The sequence below is a fragment of the Pan troglodytes genome, chromosome 13 (assembly GCF_028858775.2).
Source record: "Pan troglodytes isolate AG18354 chromosome 13, NHGRI_mPanTro3-v2.0_pri, whole genome shotgun sequence".
Lineage (NCBI taxonomy): Eukaryota > Metazoa > Chordata > Mammalia > Primates > Hominidae > Pan > Pan troglodytes.
This window is the reverse complement of record NC_072411.2, coordinates 135,649,670-135,666,105: the sequence shown is the minus strand read 5'-3', so window position 1 is coordinate 135,666,105 and position 16,436 is coordinate 135,649,670. Positions and strand designations below refer to the sequence as shown.

General features: G+C 53.9%; 1 protein-coding gene across 23 annotated transcripts in view; it reads right to left on the bottom strand.

Annotated features, from left to right (window-relative positions):
- Positions 1-16,436, bottom strand: part of DGKD (diacylglycerol kinase delta) — a 118,424-nt gene that overhangs the window by 11,535 nt on the left and 90,453 nt on the right. For all 23 annotated transcript variants that reach the window (XR_010149938.1, XR_010149937.1, XM_003309528.6 and 20 more), the window contains 14 exons: positions 16,139-16,278; positions 15,104-15,188; positions 13,723-13,817; positions 13,529-13,628; positions 12,528-12,801; positions 11,773-11,922; positions 10,853-10,981; positions 9,836-9,932; positions 7,019-7,129; positions 4,894-4,990; positions 4,561-4,668; positions 3,492-3,605; positions 1,964-2,098; positions 1,511-1,662 (listed from right to left, as the gene is read on the bottom strand). Coding sequence is in view for 21 of the 23 variants with exons in the window: in XM_003309528.6 (XP_003309576.1) it covers positions 1,511-1,662; positions 1,964-2,098; positions 3,492-3,605; positions 4,561-4,668; positions 4,894-4,990; positions 7,019-7,129; positions 9,836-9,932; positions 10,853-10,981; positions 11,773-11,922; positions 12,528-12,801; positions 13,529-13,628; positions 13,723-13,817; positions 15,104-15,188; positions 16,139-16,278 (1,787 nt within the window). In the remaining 2 variants the exon portion in view is untranslated. The remainder of the gene's footprint in view (positions 1-1,510; positions 1,663-1,963; positions 2,099-3,491; positions 3,606-4,560; positions 4,669-4,893; positions 4,991-7,018; positions 7,130-9,835; positions 9,933-10,852; positions 10,982-11,772; positions 11,923-12,527; positions 12,802-13,528; positions 13,629-13,722; positions 13,818-15,103; positions 15,189-16,138; positions 16,279-16,436) is intronic.

Genomic DNA, 16,436 nt, shown 5'->3' with positions numbered 1-16,436 from the left:
CCAGGTCCCAGGGAGGCTGAGATGTGGCTCAGGCAGGTGAGATCGGGGGACAGAGACTATAGGAGCAGTGCAAGCAAAGGCAGCGGGGCCAACCTGTCCTGACCCTGTGGAAACAGGCCACTGCCAGCAGCTTCCTGCAGTGCTGTGCAAGTGCACCTTCCAGGCAGGCCAGAGGGGCCACCATGGGCTTTGAGGGGACAGGGTAATGGCTTTCCAGGGGAGGCCACCAGAAGCCCACCGCACGGCAAGGAATTAGCTGAACTGAAGTCCTCCAGCCCCATCACTGATCTGGGTGGGGTGGGGGAGAGACGAGGACAGGGGCTGCAGTGGCACCAACTCCTGGGGCAGAGAATGCAGCGCCAGGAAGGACTGCAGCCGGTATGGAAGTGCAGAGCGAGGAATGCCGGTAATGACTGGGACAGCGACCACCTGCTCGACAAGAGCCGAAGGCTGGCACAGATGATCCATCTGCACGCCAGGGCTGGGCAGGCTGCCTGGAAGGGCACACAGCATGCCGGGCACAGAACCGATGGGTGCACCTGTCCACAGCCAGGAGAAGAAGGAGCCCAGGGGAAACAAGAAAGGGACACCAGGGCACCAGCCAGCGTGCGGCCACGGGGAGGAGAATGCAGGCAGGAAGGCCCCGCACCGGTGAAGAAGCACAGGTGCCAGCTGGGAGGGACTCACAGGCGGCACCCGCACATGGCAGGTGAGGAGCAGGAATGGCAGACAATGCTGACCACCAGCCACGAGGGACACAGTGGCTCCAGGGGTGTTTCTAGAAGGCAGGTGAGAGGAAATGCCCCAGCAGTTGTCTTTTTTTTTTTTTTTTTTTAAAGTAAACTTGAGAACAAAGAGCAAGCCTGTTCTCAGGGTAAAACGAGGGCAAAGTGAAGGCGGCTGTCAGCGGGCTGCCCTTGGAAGCCATGGCAGGGTTTTTTTGTTTTGTTTTGTTTGTTTTTGAGGCAGAGTCTTGCTCTGTCGCCCAAGTTGGAGTGCAGTGGCACTATCTTGGCTCACTGCAACCTCCGCCTCTGGGGTTCGACTGATTCTGCTGCTTCAGCCTCCAGAGTAGCTGGGACTACAGGCGCCCGCCACCACACCCAGCTAATTTTTTTTGTATTTTTAGTAGAGACGGGGTTTCACCATGTTAGCCAGAATGGTCTCAATCTCTTGACCTTGTGATCTGCCCACCTTGGCCTCCCAAAGTGCTGGGATTACAGGCATGAGCCACCGCACCCAGCTGAGCCCGGGCAGGTTTTAAACGAGTGGCCCTGAAAATCACAGTGGGCTTTAGGTTCCAGCCATGTAAACTCCAGGCAAGTTCTGAAAGACCACTGGGGAAATGAGCCAGAGCTGAGGGCACATGGAAACAGGCTCGGCCCTCATGGGTAATGCAGACCCCACAAAAGTCAGGAGCAGCAGCTCCACGCCCCAGGGGCCTTGGAAGAGTGCAGTCCCAGGGATCCCGGGGGAGGCTCATGCGCAACGCAGAGGGGTAGGAGCCCACCTGTGAATGAGGACCCCTGCCGCCTGCCCAAACTGGTCCATCTGGGTGGCTTCCTCCTCGGACAGCATCTCCGGGTGCAGGGAACAGGATGGAGGGCGGGGCAGCTCGCACTTCTGCTTGTCTTCCCAGGACTTCAGGGTGCTCTCAAATGCCTATGGACCCGAAAGCCCGATTACACCTGCTGCTCTGAAGCATGCATCTGACTGCGACAGACACTATGGGGATGCCAACGAGATCACAACTAGAAAGAGACAAATAGGACTTTTTTTTTTTTTTTAACATTAGGGGAAGGAGATGGTCCTAGAAATTACTGCCCTATTAGCTTAATCATTGTGTCTTAAAAAAAAAAAATCCTAGAACAAAACACAAAAAGCTCCAGCTCTTAACAGTGCACACAAGAGCCCACAGGTGAGCCCTGTACCCCACCCAGGTACTGCGGGCAGCCGCTCTTACCCTGTCTCTGGTCAGTGTCTGTGCCCGGTTCTTGTGGACAATCCGAATGTACCCTGGCGGCTGGACCCAGGCCTCTCCGTCCACCTGCACAGGCACGCCCTCATCCCCAAGGATGGAGATCTTCACCGTGCGACACTGAGCAGACATCATAGCCATTACTCATGCTGAGCCAAAACCCCCAGGGGTTTAAAAGTGCTATCAGCACCACCATGACCTTCCTGCTCCACACACCCGTCCCTGCCTTGCAGGACACCCCACCTCCGCCTCTGGGATGGCGCTCCGCCTGCAGCTAGCCTTCTGCTGTTGTGTCACTCAACCGAGGGTCTGTTCTCCCACTGTCCCGCCCCATCCCGCCCCATCCCCTCACTGAGCAGTCAGTGCAGGAGACCTTGGTGCTGAGACAACAGGTGTCAGAACCCAGGGGCGGGGGTGTTGTAGCTCCCAGAAGCCACTGGGCCCCTGCCACGTGAAAACACCCCCAGAAAAGAGCAGATGGCACAGTGGATGACGACGAGCCATCCATCATCATCCCGTTCCTCCTTTTCAACAACAAACATTGCCAAAGAGTGAAAATTGTGAACTTCAAGCAGCCTACAGCTAAGGGTAGACAGAGTGCTGGAAGACACCAGACAGTCGCAGGGTGGGGTTCAGCCAGTGGGTGTCATCAGCACCCTCCCCCGCCCCAGTGCCTGTGCCTGGGTACAGAGTCCTGCCCCATCCTCACAGAAAGACTGCCCTCAGCCCATCGCTGCTGTCAGAAATAAGCCATGGGGGCACCCCCAGCCCTTCACCACTCGGCCTCAGAACCATGATCGAGGGCCTCAGAACCATGATCGAGGGCCCCAGCTGGAAATCCCCCCACACCCCACACCAGAGCCATGGGCTCCGTCCCCACTGCGGCTTTGACAGCTGCAGACACGGGCAGAGTCCAGCCTGGGTCTGCTCTATCTCATCCCACCTCAGAGGGGACAGGAAAGGCTGCGGTTCAAGCAGGATACACATTTTGAAAGAGTTATCTTGGCCGGGTGCAGTGGCTCACACCTGTAATCCCAACACTTTGGGAGGCCAAGGTGGGTGGATCATTTGAGGTCAGGAGTTCGAGACCAGCCTGGCCAACATGGTGAAATACAAAAATTAGCTGGGAATGGTGGTGGGCACCTGTAGTCCCAGCTACTCGGAAGGCTGAGGCGGGAGAATCACTTGAACCAGGGAGGTGGAGGTTGCAGCAAGCCGAGATTGCACCACTGCACTCCAGCCTGGGCAACAGAGCAAGACTCTGTCTCAAAAAAAAAAAAAAAAAAAAAAAAAAAAAATTAAAAAGAGTTATCTTGAGAATTTAACTGTCAAGCATAGCACAAGGAAAGGGCTCTGGCCCAGGAAGTGGGGCCACGAGCTGTCCAGGACAGGACATGAGGCAGCCACATGGCCCTGGAAAGCGCCCACCCTCCCAGGCTCCATGCACTGCCCCGGAATTTAGCACACTCCGGGCTGGGGACTCGGCCAGACACCCCAGGACCATGGCCACTACCTGGGCGATCCGATGATGCTGCAGCCTGATGACTCGAGAGACGGCCATCTGCATGCTGCCGAACACGGCGACCACCTCCAGAATCTTGTCATCGAATGATGGAGCTGTGAAAGTCTGCAAGGGACACGTTAGAGCTGACCACCACTCCACACATCCCCGCGCACAGGCCGCCCCTACCCTCACTCCCTCCCTCTGGGGGTCAGCCCCTCCTAGCTGGCGGGAAGTTACCAGGTAACTGCACTCCTGATGGGCTTCATGTTGCAAGCCCTGAAACCAGCTGCCTGGGACCAAATCCCAGCTCTCGCCTCGGCAAAGTTACCGAATCTCTCTCTCCCCTATTTCCTCATGTGTAAAATGGGGAAACTAACGGCACGCTCCTCCAGGGCCATCAGTAGGGCCAAGTGAGTTAACGCTGCAGAGGGCCAGGACTGGGGCCAGCACACACCACGTGTGCAGGAAGCGCTGAATACTTCTATTCGCTATTACGTACAAAGGAAGGTTTAAACCAGGTTTAAACCTATCAACACCTTCCCACAGTTCTTAACACAAATTCCAAACTTCTTCCCCAGCTCACACAGCCCAGTGTGACCCAGGCCCTGCAGCCCTCTCCTGTCTCTCCACGCCCCTGCTGCCCACTGCAGTCGGGGCACCTCTCCCCCATCCTCCATGTGCCTGCCCTGTCTTGACTCTGAGCCTTCATCTGTGCAATTCTCTCTGCCTGGAACAGCCTCCCCCTCTCCTCTGCCCACCTAACTTAGCCAACTCCAAGTCATCCTTCAGGTCTTGGCCTCCCAGACACCTTCCCTGACCCTCCTTCCACGTCACACCCGCTGACCACGTCTGCTGACCACAGACCCTCACTGACCACCTTCACTGACACAACTGCTCTGCTCAGCCCTCTAGACGATGAGCTGGGTGGGGGACCCTGTCTATCTTGTTCTCCACGGCAGCCCCACTGCTGGCACAACAGAAGAGCTGGATCCACCCCAGCCACAGCAGAACACCCCCCTGCTCTCAGACAGCTCTTCCCCACTGAGCTCAGGCCCACCCGCTCACACCCCATACATACATCATCTTCCTTGGTACCCCCCCAGAAGTTGGTTCCTCCGGCATAGCTGGGAATGTTAAGGACAGCAATTCCCTGAAGACTGGGGAGTGGGATGGGTCGCCCGTCACACTGAGCAGCAGAGACACAGAACAAAAGAAAAGAGAAAGGCATGAGTCAGCCCCTCCTTCTCTACCAGCTTCCCACCGCCAGGGGCTCAGGAGCACAGCCGTGGCCAGGGCATCCCCAGGCAAGTCCCTGTGCACGGAGGAAATGGTCAACAGGAGAAGCAATGGGCCTGGCAGTCTGCTGATGGATGGAGGCCAGCCTGCAGGTGACAAGGACCCTCCCACTCACCTCCAGCAAGACCTTTTGCTCCAGGTTCTTGTAGGTTCTGTGCAGCAACTCTTTGGTTCCAAGAACTCCATACCACATCATGTTCTTGGTTCGGCTCCTAGAAACAGAAGCAAAGACTTGCCATAGGTCTGGGCTTTCTTCGTACAGTTAACCAGAGACATCTCTGTGAAAGCTGGGAACAGCATCTGACCCACAAATCAGCTACATTTAGCAATTATTTACAGCAGTAACATCTGAAGGACACATTTTTGTTTTTGCAGATATGCATAAAAAGATACGTTTACCAATAGGAAATTTTGCTCAATAGTAACATTTTGCCAAGAAAGTAATCATACCCTGAAAGGTAAATACATAAAGTTAAAACATTATAGAACCCTATAAAAAAACTTCTACACATCCTGATTTTTTTTCTGGCTAAAAAATTATGCTTACCATAGAAAAACTGGAAAACATAGAAAAGCACCAAGGAGAAGACACTCCTCATAATCCTCCATGCATAATCCAGCACCTGTATGCACCCTCCACACGTGCTAATGACAAATGCCAAGTGCTGCTATGTATTTCCTCAGTCTTCTTTGCATATTAATTTCCAGTTGCAGTAACTTGTTTACAGTTTCACGACCTACTTGGTCCACTTTACCCTGCGCCGGCAATGCTTCCTTCTGTGGCCACACGCTCTCTGCAGACGTGGCCATCCTCAGCCGGGCACTGCTCTACCACAGCTTATCGAACCAATCCCCTTGATTACACTCCTCCGCCCCATGCCTGAGCTCTGGAAATGACACGCTAGGAGTCCCTTCGTACCTACGTCAACCAACATTTCCAATGACTTCTGCAGAAATTTCCAATGACATTTGTAGAAGTGGAATTTTTCTCAGGAGAACTTTTCAAAGCTCTCAATACAAACTCAAGAGAGGTTTGACCAGGGTTCCAAGGCTCTAGAAATGTTATTATGCATGCCCCTGTTCCTCAACTACTTATCTTACCCTGCTAAAGTATGTGTATTTTAATACTTTTCCCAGTGATTTTTGGACTAACAGGGATTTTTAAATGATCTGACGTTACCATCCTGTGCTGTACAGGGATATGTCCCTGGGGCCCCTGAGCCATTTTCTCCTGCATGGAAGAGCCTCAGAGTCAAAAGTTCTTTCAGTTCTGATGCTTTTGTTTTCCTAGAAATTTTCAACTACATGTAACCTGAGCAATGACTAAAGCTGGCCCCTCAGGTGTCAGCATGGCTCCCCGCAAGGTGGCAGTGACGCCATGAGGAGGGCGAGGCCACAGGGGGCCACGTGGCTTGGTTCATTCAAGCCCATCCTGACTCAGCAGACGAAGACTCCAGCAAGGGTCTCCCAGCTTCTGGGTCAAGGGCTGTTCTCTGCACAAACACCGTCAACCCCCACACTCATTTCTCCCTCTCTGTAGTTCTAATTATGTCAAAGCTGAACGGCCTCTCTGATTATTACTGTGGGGTGGGGAGGGAGACATTTCTCCCTCACTTCTTGTGTTTCACAGACAAGAGGGAATTCTACGTCAGCCCAGGAAGAAAAGCTTGAGAAGAGGGACCCTTCTCATTTTTCTCCATCCTCTCTTCAGGCCAGGACTGAGTATCCAGTAATTTTAGAGGAAAAAGACTGAAACCCCCAGTGATGCCCCTTGGGGCTCCCACGCTGCCGTCTTCCTGCAGAGGTTGGACTCAAGGGCCTTGTGGGCAGGCTCGGGTGTGATGGGGGAGGGCCAGTTAGGGTGGTGATGAACACACAGACCCTCCCACAAACAATGCTGGGCACTTATGCAATAGGTGCAATAGCTTCTTGGCACACCTGCCGCTTTTCTGTAGTATCACGGACTTGGGGCTCTCATTAAGAGACGCCGCCATTCCAATGACCACCATCACTGGTTTTCCGATGTTGAATTTCCCTTGACCTGGCCAGCCCGAGAGGTGCTTCCCTTCCATCTCTGAAAGCACCCGTGCTTCTGACAAGGCGATCTGGGCTCCATTTCTGCCCCCCGCCTTAGCATTCTGCACGTTCTTTAACCTGCTGACTCCAGAAATCTGCTACTGTCTGGAAGGAGAAGCCACAAAGACGCAAAAGACAGACGTGCTCCTGAGCCTGTTACCTACCTGCACTTCTCTGGGTGTTCATCGCGCTTGTTGTTAAAGTCCAGGGATATCTTCGCATCCAGGCCAATGCCAAAATAGTTGTTCATGACACATTTCTCTGTGTAACACTCTCTGCAAAGGTGAGTTTTAAATCAATTACAACAGCCCTGCTGAGCAGTCTTATTTCAGACTCCCAACCTCTCAGCATTTCTCTTCCTTGGGGAAAACTGGTAACTTTTTCTTTTTTGTCTGCTAAGAGATTTATTAAGATATACACTAGATAATTTACCAATTTAAAATGTACTATTCAATTATTTTTAGTATATTCAGAGTCATTTAACCATCACTAGATAATCGATTTTAGAGCATTTCATCCCCCTAAAGAGAAAGCCTGTACTCCTGCCATCAGCAACTAACTCTCCATCCTCACCATCCCTGGCGCCTCTCGTCTACTTTCCACCTCCACGGAGGCGCCTCTTCTGGGCAGTTCACAGGAATGGGATCATGCGGTCGTGGGCTCTGTGTCTGGCTCCTTTCTCTTCCTCAGGACGATGTTTTCAAAGTTCATCCATGTTATAACATGTGTTAGCGCTTCATTTTTATTACCAAATACTCCACTGCGTGGCTAACCCGCATCTATTGACCTGCTCATCAGCAGACGGACACTGGGATGTTCCACGTTTTGGTTATCATTTAGGAACATTTGCATACAGCTTCTAGCGTGGACATGTTTTCAGTTCAATCCCACATGGCCCGGCAGTTCTGCGCCTGCTGGTCACACAGCAGCTCTGGGCTGAACCTCCGGCAGAGCTGCTGGACTATTCCCCACAGCAGCTGCCCATCTTACACTCCACCAGCAGCACCAAACCTGAAGATATGTTTATGGCACAGAAACTCACACATTTCAACTCTGGATCTCAAAACATTTCTCAAACATCCCTAGTTACAAGCAAAGCTGTTGCCAAATTAAAAAGGAAAATGACTTGAAAACATCCATCCCAGCCCCACAGCACAAGGCTTCCCTTTCCCCATGTGCGACAGACGAGAAGAGACTCATCTCATTCAAGTTTCTTCTCCCCACCCAGCTGGAAGTCCTGCTCCTGCAGCTCCCCCAGCTGCTGGGAAAGCCCAGCCTGGCCTTCACCCTCCCCAGCCCCAGGGTCACACTGGGGTTTCCCCCCGAGGGCAAGTGGATGAAGGGAGGAACCCCTGTTCCTCCACCCAGAGGCTGCAGCCAGGAGAAGAGGATGTTCTGGAAGTTCCCAAAGAAACTCAATGGGTGGATGGGCTTGGGAACATTGCTCGGGCCAGAATTCTGACACACTTTAGCTTACTGAGCCAGTGCCGCCAGATCTGAGAACAACCAGCATGTGTCAGTGTATTTATGATCCATCTAATTCAAGTGCCCGACAGCTGAGCCAGAGCAAAGCTCTGGGACAAAACTGTTTACCAGGCGGAAGACCAAGTGCCTGGCCAGCATGTATAGGTCCTGGGAAAAGAGAGAGATCCAACGGAGAGAAACAGGACAAAGAGATAAGGGAAGGCAGCAGAGAGACTGGGCTCAGGGGCCTGAAGCAGGAGGGGCGGCAGTGGCTGGGGCAGTGGGAGATGACAGGGTACCAGGGCCTGCTCAGGCCCAGCTACAATGGGGCCCACACAATACGGCCCAGGCACACACCACGGCAGGAAGGCAGCAAAGCACAGCTTTGTCTCCCCAGGTGAAAAGAAGAGATGAGACCACCCAGCTGAGCAACAGAAGTGGAAGTTCCAGTCTCAGATGAAGGAGACAAAGGAGATATCCAGTTCAGGGGCGTCTAGGGACAGTGCTCACTATAGGGCTACAGCTCTGGCCTCCCCAAGGAAAAAAGCCTCAGGAGGGCTGAGAACTGGAGCCCCACGCAGCCCCAGGGGAGGAGTAGACCAGGCCAGGAACAGGGACACTGAAGTGCTGTACCAGGCCAGCACCTGGAATCTAGGGGTCCACTTTCCCAAACCCAGAGCCTCTGTGAACCGCACATTTCTTCCTGTCACTGTCCATAACCACTCCAGAAAAATGGCTGGCCACATTTAACCAACTGCCACCAGCTGCCCAGAACCTGCAATCAGCCAGCATGAAGATGAGTGCAGAAAAACAGGTTTTCAAAACACCACTTGTCTCCAAAATGGACTCCAATACCTAGGAAGACTGCATTAAACTGCTATATACATGTCCTCACTGCCTTACAGGCCAGCAGAGGAAGAAGGCCTTGTCCCCCAAGGAGTAGCAGTATCAGCACGCAGGCACGCAGCAGCCCTTATAAGCCTCAGCACAGGCTAGTGTCTCCCTAAGGTGCTCGGAGACACAAGGGAGACACACAGAGGACCCTCCAGCTCAGAGTCTGTGGTTCTGCATCACCAACAAGGAGAGCAGGTGTTAGAGGAAAGCAGAGGAAGGGATGGCAAGAGGAAGATAGGCAGGCTGTAAGCAGAAGTCAGTGAGGTCCAGCCAAGGTCATGGGAGAGTGACCACGAAGAGCAGCACAAGGGCAGCTCCTGGCAGGAGTAGCTGAGCCTGTGAAAAGCCTCGGAAGGGCATGCAGGCTCAGGGGACGTCAAGCAAGCACCGTGGGACCTTGGGAAGGAGATGGGAGGCGTGCGCTTTGCCTCTGCAGCAGATGTGCAGTAGTGGTTTCCAGCTCCACTCCTTAAGTGGAATCTCCACGACTTCTCGGCCTTCCTTATCAGCTACCACCAGCTGGGCAACTGCTCACTAATTTCTCTAGTTAATCCTGAGATCTGTTTTCTATGCACTAGCAGCCATGTAACAATATGCCCACTCGGTTTATCCCTCATACTCACAGGGTTTCTGGTTCAGAGTTGAAGGGATCAGCATTAATTAACAGGCGACTGATGACTGAGCCACCGGGTAAGGAACCAGACATTCCAGCCCGGACATCTGTAAAGGAGATACAAGAAAGAGGTGGTGCTGGTCAGGAGCTACAGCCTTAGGAGAAGCTCGTGTCTCTGAAGCTGGTGGACCGGTATTCTGCAGAACGTTATTATAATTAAATGTTTCTAAAATTATGTATAACCATGTCCAAATTTTGCCAATAGTCTTAGGTCAAAAATCACTGGAACAAAGAAACCATACTGGGTGGCAGAAACCAACACCTACAAAACACACAAAAAAATGGCTTCTAAGGTGTGTGCCTGTGGTCCCAGATATTTGGGAGGCTGAGTGGGGAGGATCACTTGAGTCCAGGAGGTCAAGCTGCAGTGTGCCATGATGACATCACTGCACTCCAGCCTGGGCAATAGAGAGAGACCCTCTTTAAAAAAAAAAAAAAAAAAAAAAAGGCTTATAGAGTCAGTTTTCATGTTCTCATTAAATGTAAGCCACTCCACCAAAATGATCTCTGAGAGTTGAGGCTTAAGGCTTTATAAGGCTGCCTTCCTAAGGAATGAATATCAAGGAATGCTCCAGGCGGCCAGGACCTCACCCTCCCTGCGCCTCCTGCGACCACGCTAGAAGCACGGGATGGTCCCTCAGGTTCCCTCATCAGGCCGGCCACCTCCCTTTTCCACTCAGATAATTCCTTAATTCTTCCAACCCCGACTTGAGCATCACCTCCTCAATGGTGCCTCCTGGGCTCCTTGAGTGGTTATTTGGGTACTATCTGGCTTTTGTTTTTTGTTTTTTTTTAAAAAAAAAAAAAAAAAAGCACTTTTCATACAGTCGTGTAAACTTTTAAATTCCACCTATCTTTCTCAGGGGCCTGTAAACTCTCCGAGGGCAGCGAGCCCATCTCTTTCAGTTTGACGGGACCAGTGTTGTGCTAGGGCCCCCACCAGTCCCTCCTGCTGGCCGCCACTCACTTGGGTACAGGATCTTGGTGTTGAGCGCAGGCAGGCCGTCCCGGCTTCCCGGCTGGGGCGGAAGGGAAGCAGAACTGCCTAGGGACAGACTCCCTTTGCTGATCAGCTTTTCACATGGAGATTTCGACACTGTAACAACACAGCAGAAAACCTTACAGCTGTGTGGAATAGAGACTGTGAAATCCTGAGGGGTCCTTAGCGACACAAGCAGGTGGGAGGGCTGAGGAGGGAGGGCTACAAACCACAGGCAGTTGCGTGAAGTGTGTGGGACAAAGAAGGGGGCGGAGGACCGAGTGGGTGCACATGTTTGGGGGGCTGGGCTCATGGAGAGGTTAACACAGGCCACAGGTGGCAGCGCTGGAGGGAGGGGTGAGCCCAGTCAGTCCGGGCTGTGGGAGGCGGAGCACACACACAGCAGAGCTCTGAGTGGTGGCCATGCAGTGGCCGTGGGTCAGTTCTGAGCACGGGCCTCCCAGCAGCCTGCACAGGCTGGGGGTGCCCTCCACCAGGGTCTGCGCTGTGGGCTGTTCCAGGAGGGGCAAGGACAAAGAAGGCCCACCCTCACCCACCCGCCTTCCCTCTGCCAGACACAGCCCCTTCTGAGCAGTTCTGGGGCCCAGTGTGGTTCCAAGGAAGCAGTGAGGGCAGGACGCAAGTGCTCCTCAGGGAGGCAGTCCTCGCCCTGATGGAGGGGGTCTCGCGGGTTCTACTGCTGTCCACCAAGACAGACCGCACACATCCACCTCAAGGGCGCGCACAGGAGATGCACAGAAACAGGCCTTGGGCGCTGAATTTTTATGTAACCAAGTGGCCAAAGCAACTATGAGAAAGCGCCCTAAAACCTCCCCTGGGCAAGCCCGCTACGTCTCACCAAAACCAAGCACACAACGGTGCGCAGAGGGAGGTGGAGCCACAAGTACCTTTGCGCTGGCTCCTCCCCTTGGGGACCCCGAAGCTCTCGCTGTGGGACAGTGGCGGGCACACTCTGTGGTCCATCTTCTCCTCTGACTCAGAGAGGCCCAGGACGAAGCCCTCCTGCTCCTGGGTCTGGGCATTCTGCTCATCGACAGCTGTGCAAGGAGAGTGTGTGCGGCTGAGCACGCGGGTGCAAAGCCAAGGGCGCTGTCAGGCTGGATGGAGGGCCCCTCATCCTCACCCCACGGCCTGATCTTCCTCAAACAACCTCTGGCTAGAGGCTTGGACTCCGAAACCCCACCCGCACCCATCTTCCCCCTGGTCCTGGCACTGGGGCAGGGCATCCCTGCTAACAGGCTGGGAGGTCTGGAACCCTTGCAGGGGAAGGCAAGGGATGCAGAGGAGCCTGGCGCAGGCTGGAGGGCTGCAAGCGGGAGGAGCGGCTGCATGGACACGCAGGTGTGCGGGTGTGAGGCCGTGACCTCAAGGCTCTCACAGGAGTGAGACGCTTATAGTGAAGTCAATGAGGGCCAGGAAAGAGGTCGAGGGGAGGCAGCATGAAGGGGTCTGAGGGTGTGAGAGGAGGGGTGGAAGGAGGGCAAGCAAACTCGCTGGGGGTCTGGTGCCTGGACATGGGTGGAGAGGGCCGCAGTGGAGGTTTTCTCGACGTGCACCCTTCTGTCATCTCCGTGTTCAGGGGATGCTGGGCATGCCCAGTGCTGGCCTGAGGAAAGCCCCTCCTCATCACAAGGCCAGTTACCTTTTTCTGTGTGTTCTATGATCTGACGAATTGCTTTCTTCAGGCTGTTGGCTCTCAGCATGAGCTGTTCTCGAGGCCGGAATATCTGCGGCCGGGCCGGGCAAGCTGATGCCACCAAGCGGTCTCCAGTGGAACCGCAGATGCTGCCCGACCCATCTCCATCTTCAGCCTCCTCGGCAATGGTGGGGGGCGGGTTGGGCAGAGAGGACGAGGCCTGGGACTCATCGTCCAAGGTCTTGAGAAGGGAATCCAGCTTCTCTTTCAGGACAGAGCACTGAACAAGGAAAGGAAATGGCATGCAGAGCTGAGGCAGGAGAACAGGGTCTGCAGGCAGGGAACCTCAGGCCATTTCACCCAGACTTCCTAGAACTTGATCAAAAGGAAAATCCTAACTCTCCACGCCTAAGTAACAAAAGGACCAGAGGCTACTCCCTTTGCAAATCCCCACCTTTCCCGCCCTGGCAGGTGGGAAATTGGGGAAATTGGCTGTCCACAACCAACCAAACTGATTGCGAGCTGAGTCTTAGTCTGCATAGAAATGCAACTTTGTAACTTCACCTTAGCCTCTGATTGGTTGCTTTTTGCAACCAATCAGATGTTTGCACAGGAGTGTGACCTTTGTAACCACTTCAGCCTCTGGTTGGCTGCTTTCTGCCACCAATCAGACTGATTGCAAGCTACCACTTCATTTACATGAGGTGAGCATGAAGTGGCCAATGGGATACTTCTAGGGGGTATTTGGACCCAAGAAGATTCTGTGTCTGGACCCTTGAGCCGCTGCTCGGGCAGCTCCCACAGTGTGGAGTGTACTTTCATTTTCAATAAATCCCTGCCTTCGTTCTTTGTTGCTTCATTCTTGTCTTCCTTTACTGTGCGTTTTGTTTAATTGTTTGTTCAAATCACCAAGAACCTGGACAACCTGCAGTCACGGCCCTCTGCTGGTGACAGAGCAAGCTTCTCGCTGCCTCAATGCCCCTCCCACCCAGGGCACGGGAACAGACCTTCTTGGCCATGACCTCTGACTCCTCCGAGCTCTCGGTCGTCTTCTCATAGGCCTTCCCCACCCGTGCCACGAAATCCTTCACCGTCTCACAGAGCACTCTGTGGGGAGAAAAACAGAAAGACCCTTCTAGAGAGGCAGCTCCAGGCTGGGGGCCAGGGCACCATGCCCTCCCCAGGGCCACCAGGCACTCACTTGGCCGAGGAGATGACCACCGAGTGCTGGTCCGAGGTGAGGATTTTAGAAAGGTGGGCTGCAACCGAGTCTTCATAGAAGAGAATCTGCTGTACCTGCAATCACCCCAAATGTCCAGGACTGTTGGTCTCTGTGACAGCAAGCTCCATGACAGTCCCAGTGACTCTGTCAGCCACTTCCTTGCCAGCACAAGCTGGGAAAGATGAGTCTCTCCTAACAGACACTGTCTGACCCAGCCAAGCCTCAACTCACTTCTAACGCTAATCTGGGACTCACCTAGTGCTAGGTGAGAGATTTTAAAAGCTTCGTCAAGCTGCAAGCAAACTGCAAATGAATCTCCTTCAGTCTGCGATCCCAGCACGGCCTGTGCTAGGAGCTTCCGTCCTGACCCCTACTCATCCTGACAGCGGCATGCTGGCGGGTCGGCTCCAGGTTTGGGTCCGTTTGCAGCAGAGGCTGTTTCCACCTGGCTGTGAGCCCCATCTGGACACACACTCTTGCCCCCACCATCTGTTCTGGCTGTCAGAAGGGCAGCCCTATCCCTGTGGGATCCCTGCTGTCCTTAGGACCCAGCCCCAGGGTCGCAAACTTCACTACTGGCCAGACAGCGAATATTCTGGGCTTCCCACACACACTCTTCCTCTCAAAAAAAAATTTTTTTTAAAAAAAAGGAAAAATAAAAAATGTACAAACCAGTCTTCGCTTGCAAGGCCGTGGGCCCAGGCACATCTGGCCTGCAGGCCTCGTTTGCTGACCGTTGCCCTAGCCCCTGACAAAAGCTCACCTCTTTGTACTACCCCACCCAGCACTGCACCAGCACAAAATAGAAACTAAAGACAAAGTCTGTTCTCTGAGGGAAACTGTAAGAGCGTTAAACAACAGTAACAATCACCAAATGAAAGGAACCACCAGCTGGACTAGAGGAGCCTGAGCGAAGGGCAGCTGCAGACGCCACAGAGAGGTGGGACGGGGCAGGAGCCGGGGGCTAGGGGAGAGCCGCGGCAGAGCCGGCTAGAGCATTCCAGGCACGTGGGCACCGCGGTGGGGGAGGGAACGGGCGCGCACTGTGTGGGGCTCACTGCGCAGCTGAGGAGATGCAGGGACAGGGTGGGAAGGCCATTAGGAGGACCACCCCACCACCCGGCAGGGCCTATGACAACCCCAGGAAGCCCCTAGAGGGTCACAAAGCCCAAAAGGCCCCTGCCAAGGGGAGTGAGAATCCTCTCAGCCATGGGTTCACCCTGCGCCTCCGCAGGCCTGACTGTGACACCCCAACACCAAAGGGGAGGCGTCTCTGCAAGGGAGGTGATGCAAACCGCTGACAGGACAGTTCTGATCACATCAGCATGCGAGCAGGGTGTGAAGAACAGGCCAGCAATACCTCGGAATCCTCGCTGAAGTCTTCGGTGACGGTAGAGGAGGAGGCCTGCCGGGGGAGCTTGGCCTCGTATGCCATGACGCTCCACCTGCACACACAAGGTCAGCTGCACAGGCGGCAAGACGTGCAGGCCCACAAGGGTGGACCCTGCGCCGTCCGCTTTCACGGCTGGCAGCCTTGATCTTTACACCGTTTCTGACTTCATTTTTAGGCCCTTGGTCTTGACTCTGTCCCATAACTTGGCTAAGAACAAATGTCTGCACTCCACAACTAACGGCAGTACAGCTCCATGAAAGAGAGGAAGGTCTCCCATAAATGGCTGCCTTGAGATAAGATGCTGCTTCTGGGAGAAATGGATTTACCCTCCTCAAGAGAGCTGCAAATGGCTCAGCCAGCTGGCCCAGTGAGATGAGCATTTCACAGGCCCCAAGGCACACAGAGGAGGCCTGAAATGGTGGGGGCATTGCAAAACCACAACTGTGCTCACAACTCCAGGCTTCTGGGAGCAACTAGGAAGGCTAGGAGGCATCTCATCAGCGCCCCATGTGCCAAAGGCATGTGGTCAGTGAGTGCCAAGTGTGTCACTCGGAATAACAGTACCTTACTCAGGGAAGGTGTCACAGTGGCTTTAGGCACTAGAGGATAATTTCCCAAAACTTCTTCTGGGAACAGAATATGGGAAAATGAAACTGTTCAAGTAAACGACAAGGAGCATTCTTCCGATGGGTATTAGATCTCGGGCTGAAGCAGCCAAAGATGGCACAGCCGTCTTCTCCACGGCCCTGACACACTCAGGCTTGGCCTTCTGGGAAGACTGGATCAATCTAGGGCATGGCTGGTTCTTAACCTGTTTTGTTTTTATCCTTGTCATAATCTGACCAAATATCAAAGACTATCAGAATATATACTCAGGTCAAATCTTTACAAATAATTTCAGAGGGCCCATGTTTTCCACAGACCCCAGGTTAAGAACACCTGGTCAAAGGGACCTGTCTCTCAAAGTCTCCTCATATGGCACCGGAGCACATCCCCACTCACCTGTCCAGCATCTTGGTGCTGGCTCTCTCCAACTTCTCCAAGATCTGGGGGAGCTGGGTGTCGTCATCGCAGGCTGAGCCCCAGCCCAGCACTCGGGCCAAGTCGTTCCCTGTGCCGAGCGGCAGCACTCCCAGCTGACACTAAGGAAACATGGGGGACGATGTGCAGGCACACACCTGGGGGCAGGGGCCACTTCCCAGCCCGCAGCCCTCCTTGTCCCCCACCGTGAGGGTTACGTTAGCAACGTGGGGACGTGACCTAAAACCACGCAGCTTACACATTACAGGCAGAGCCCACT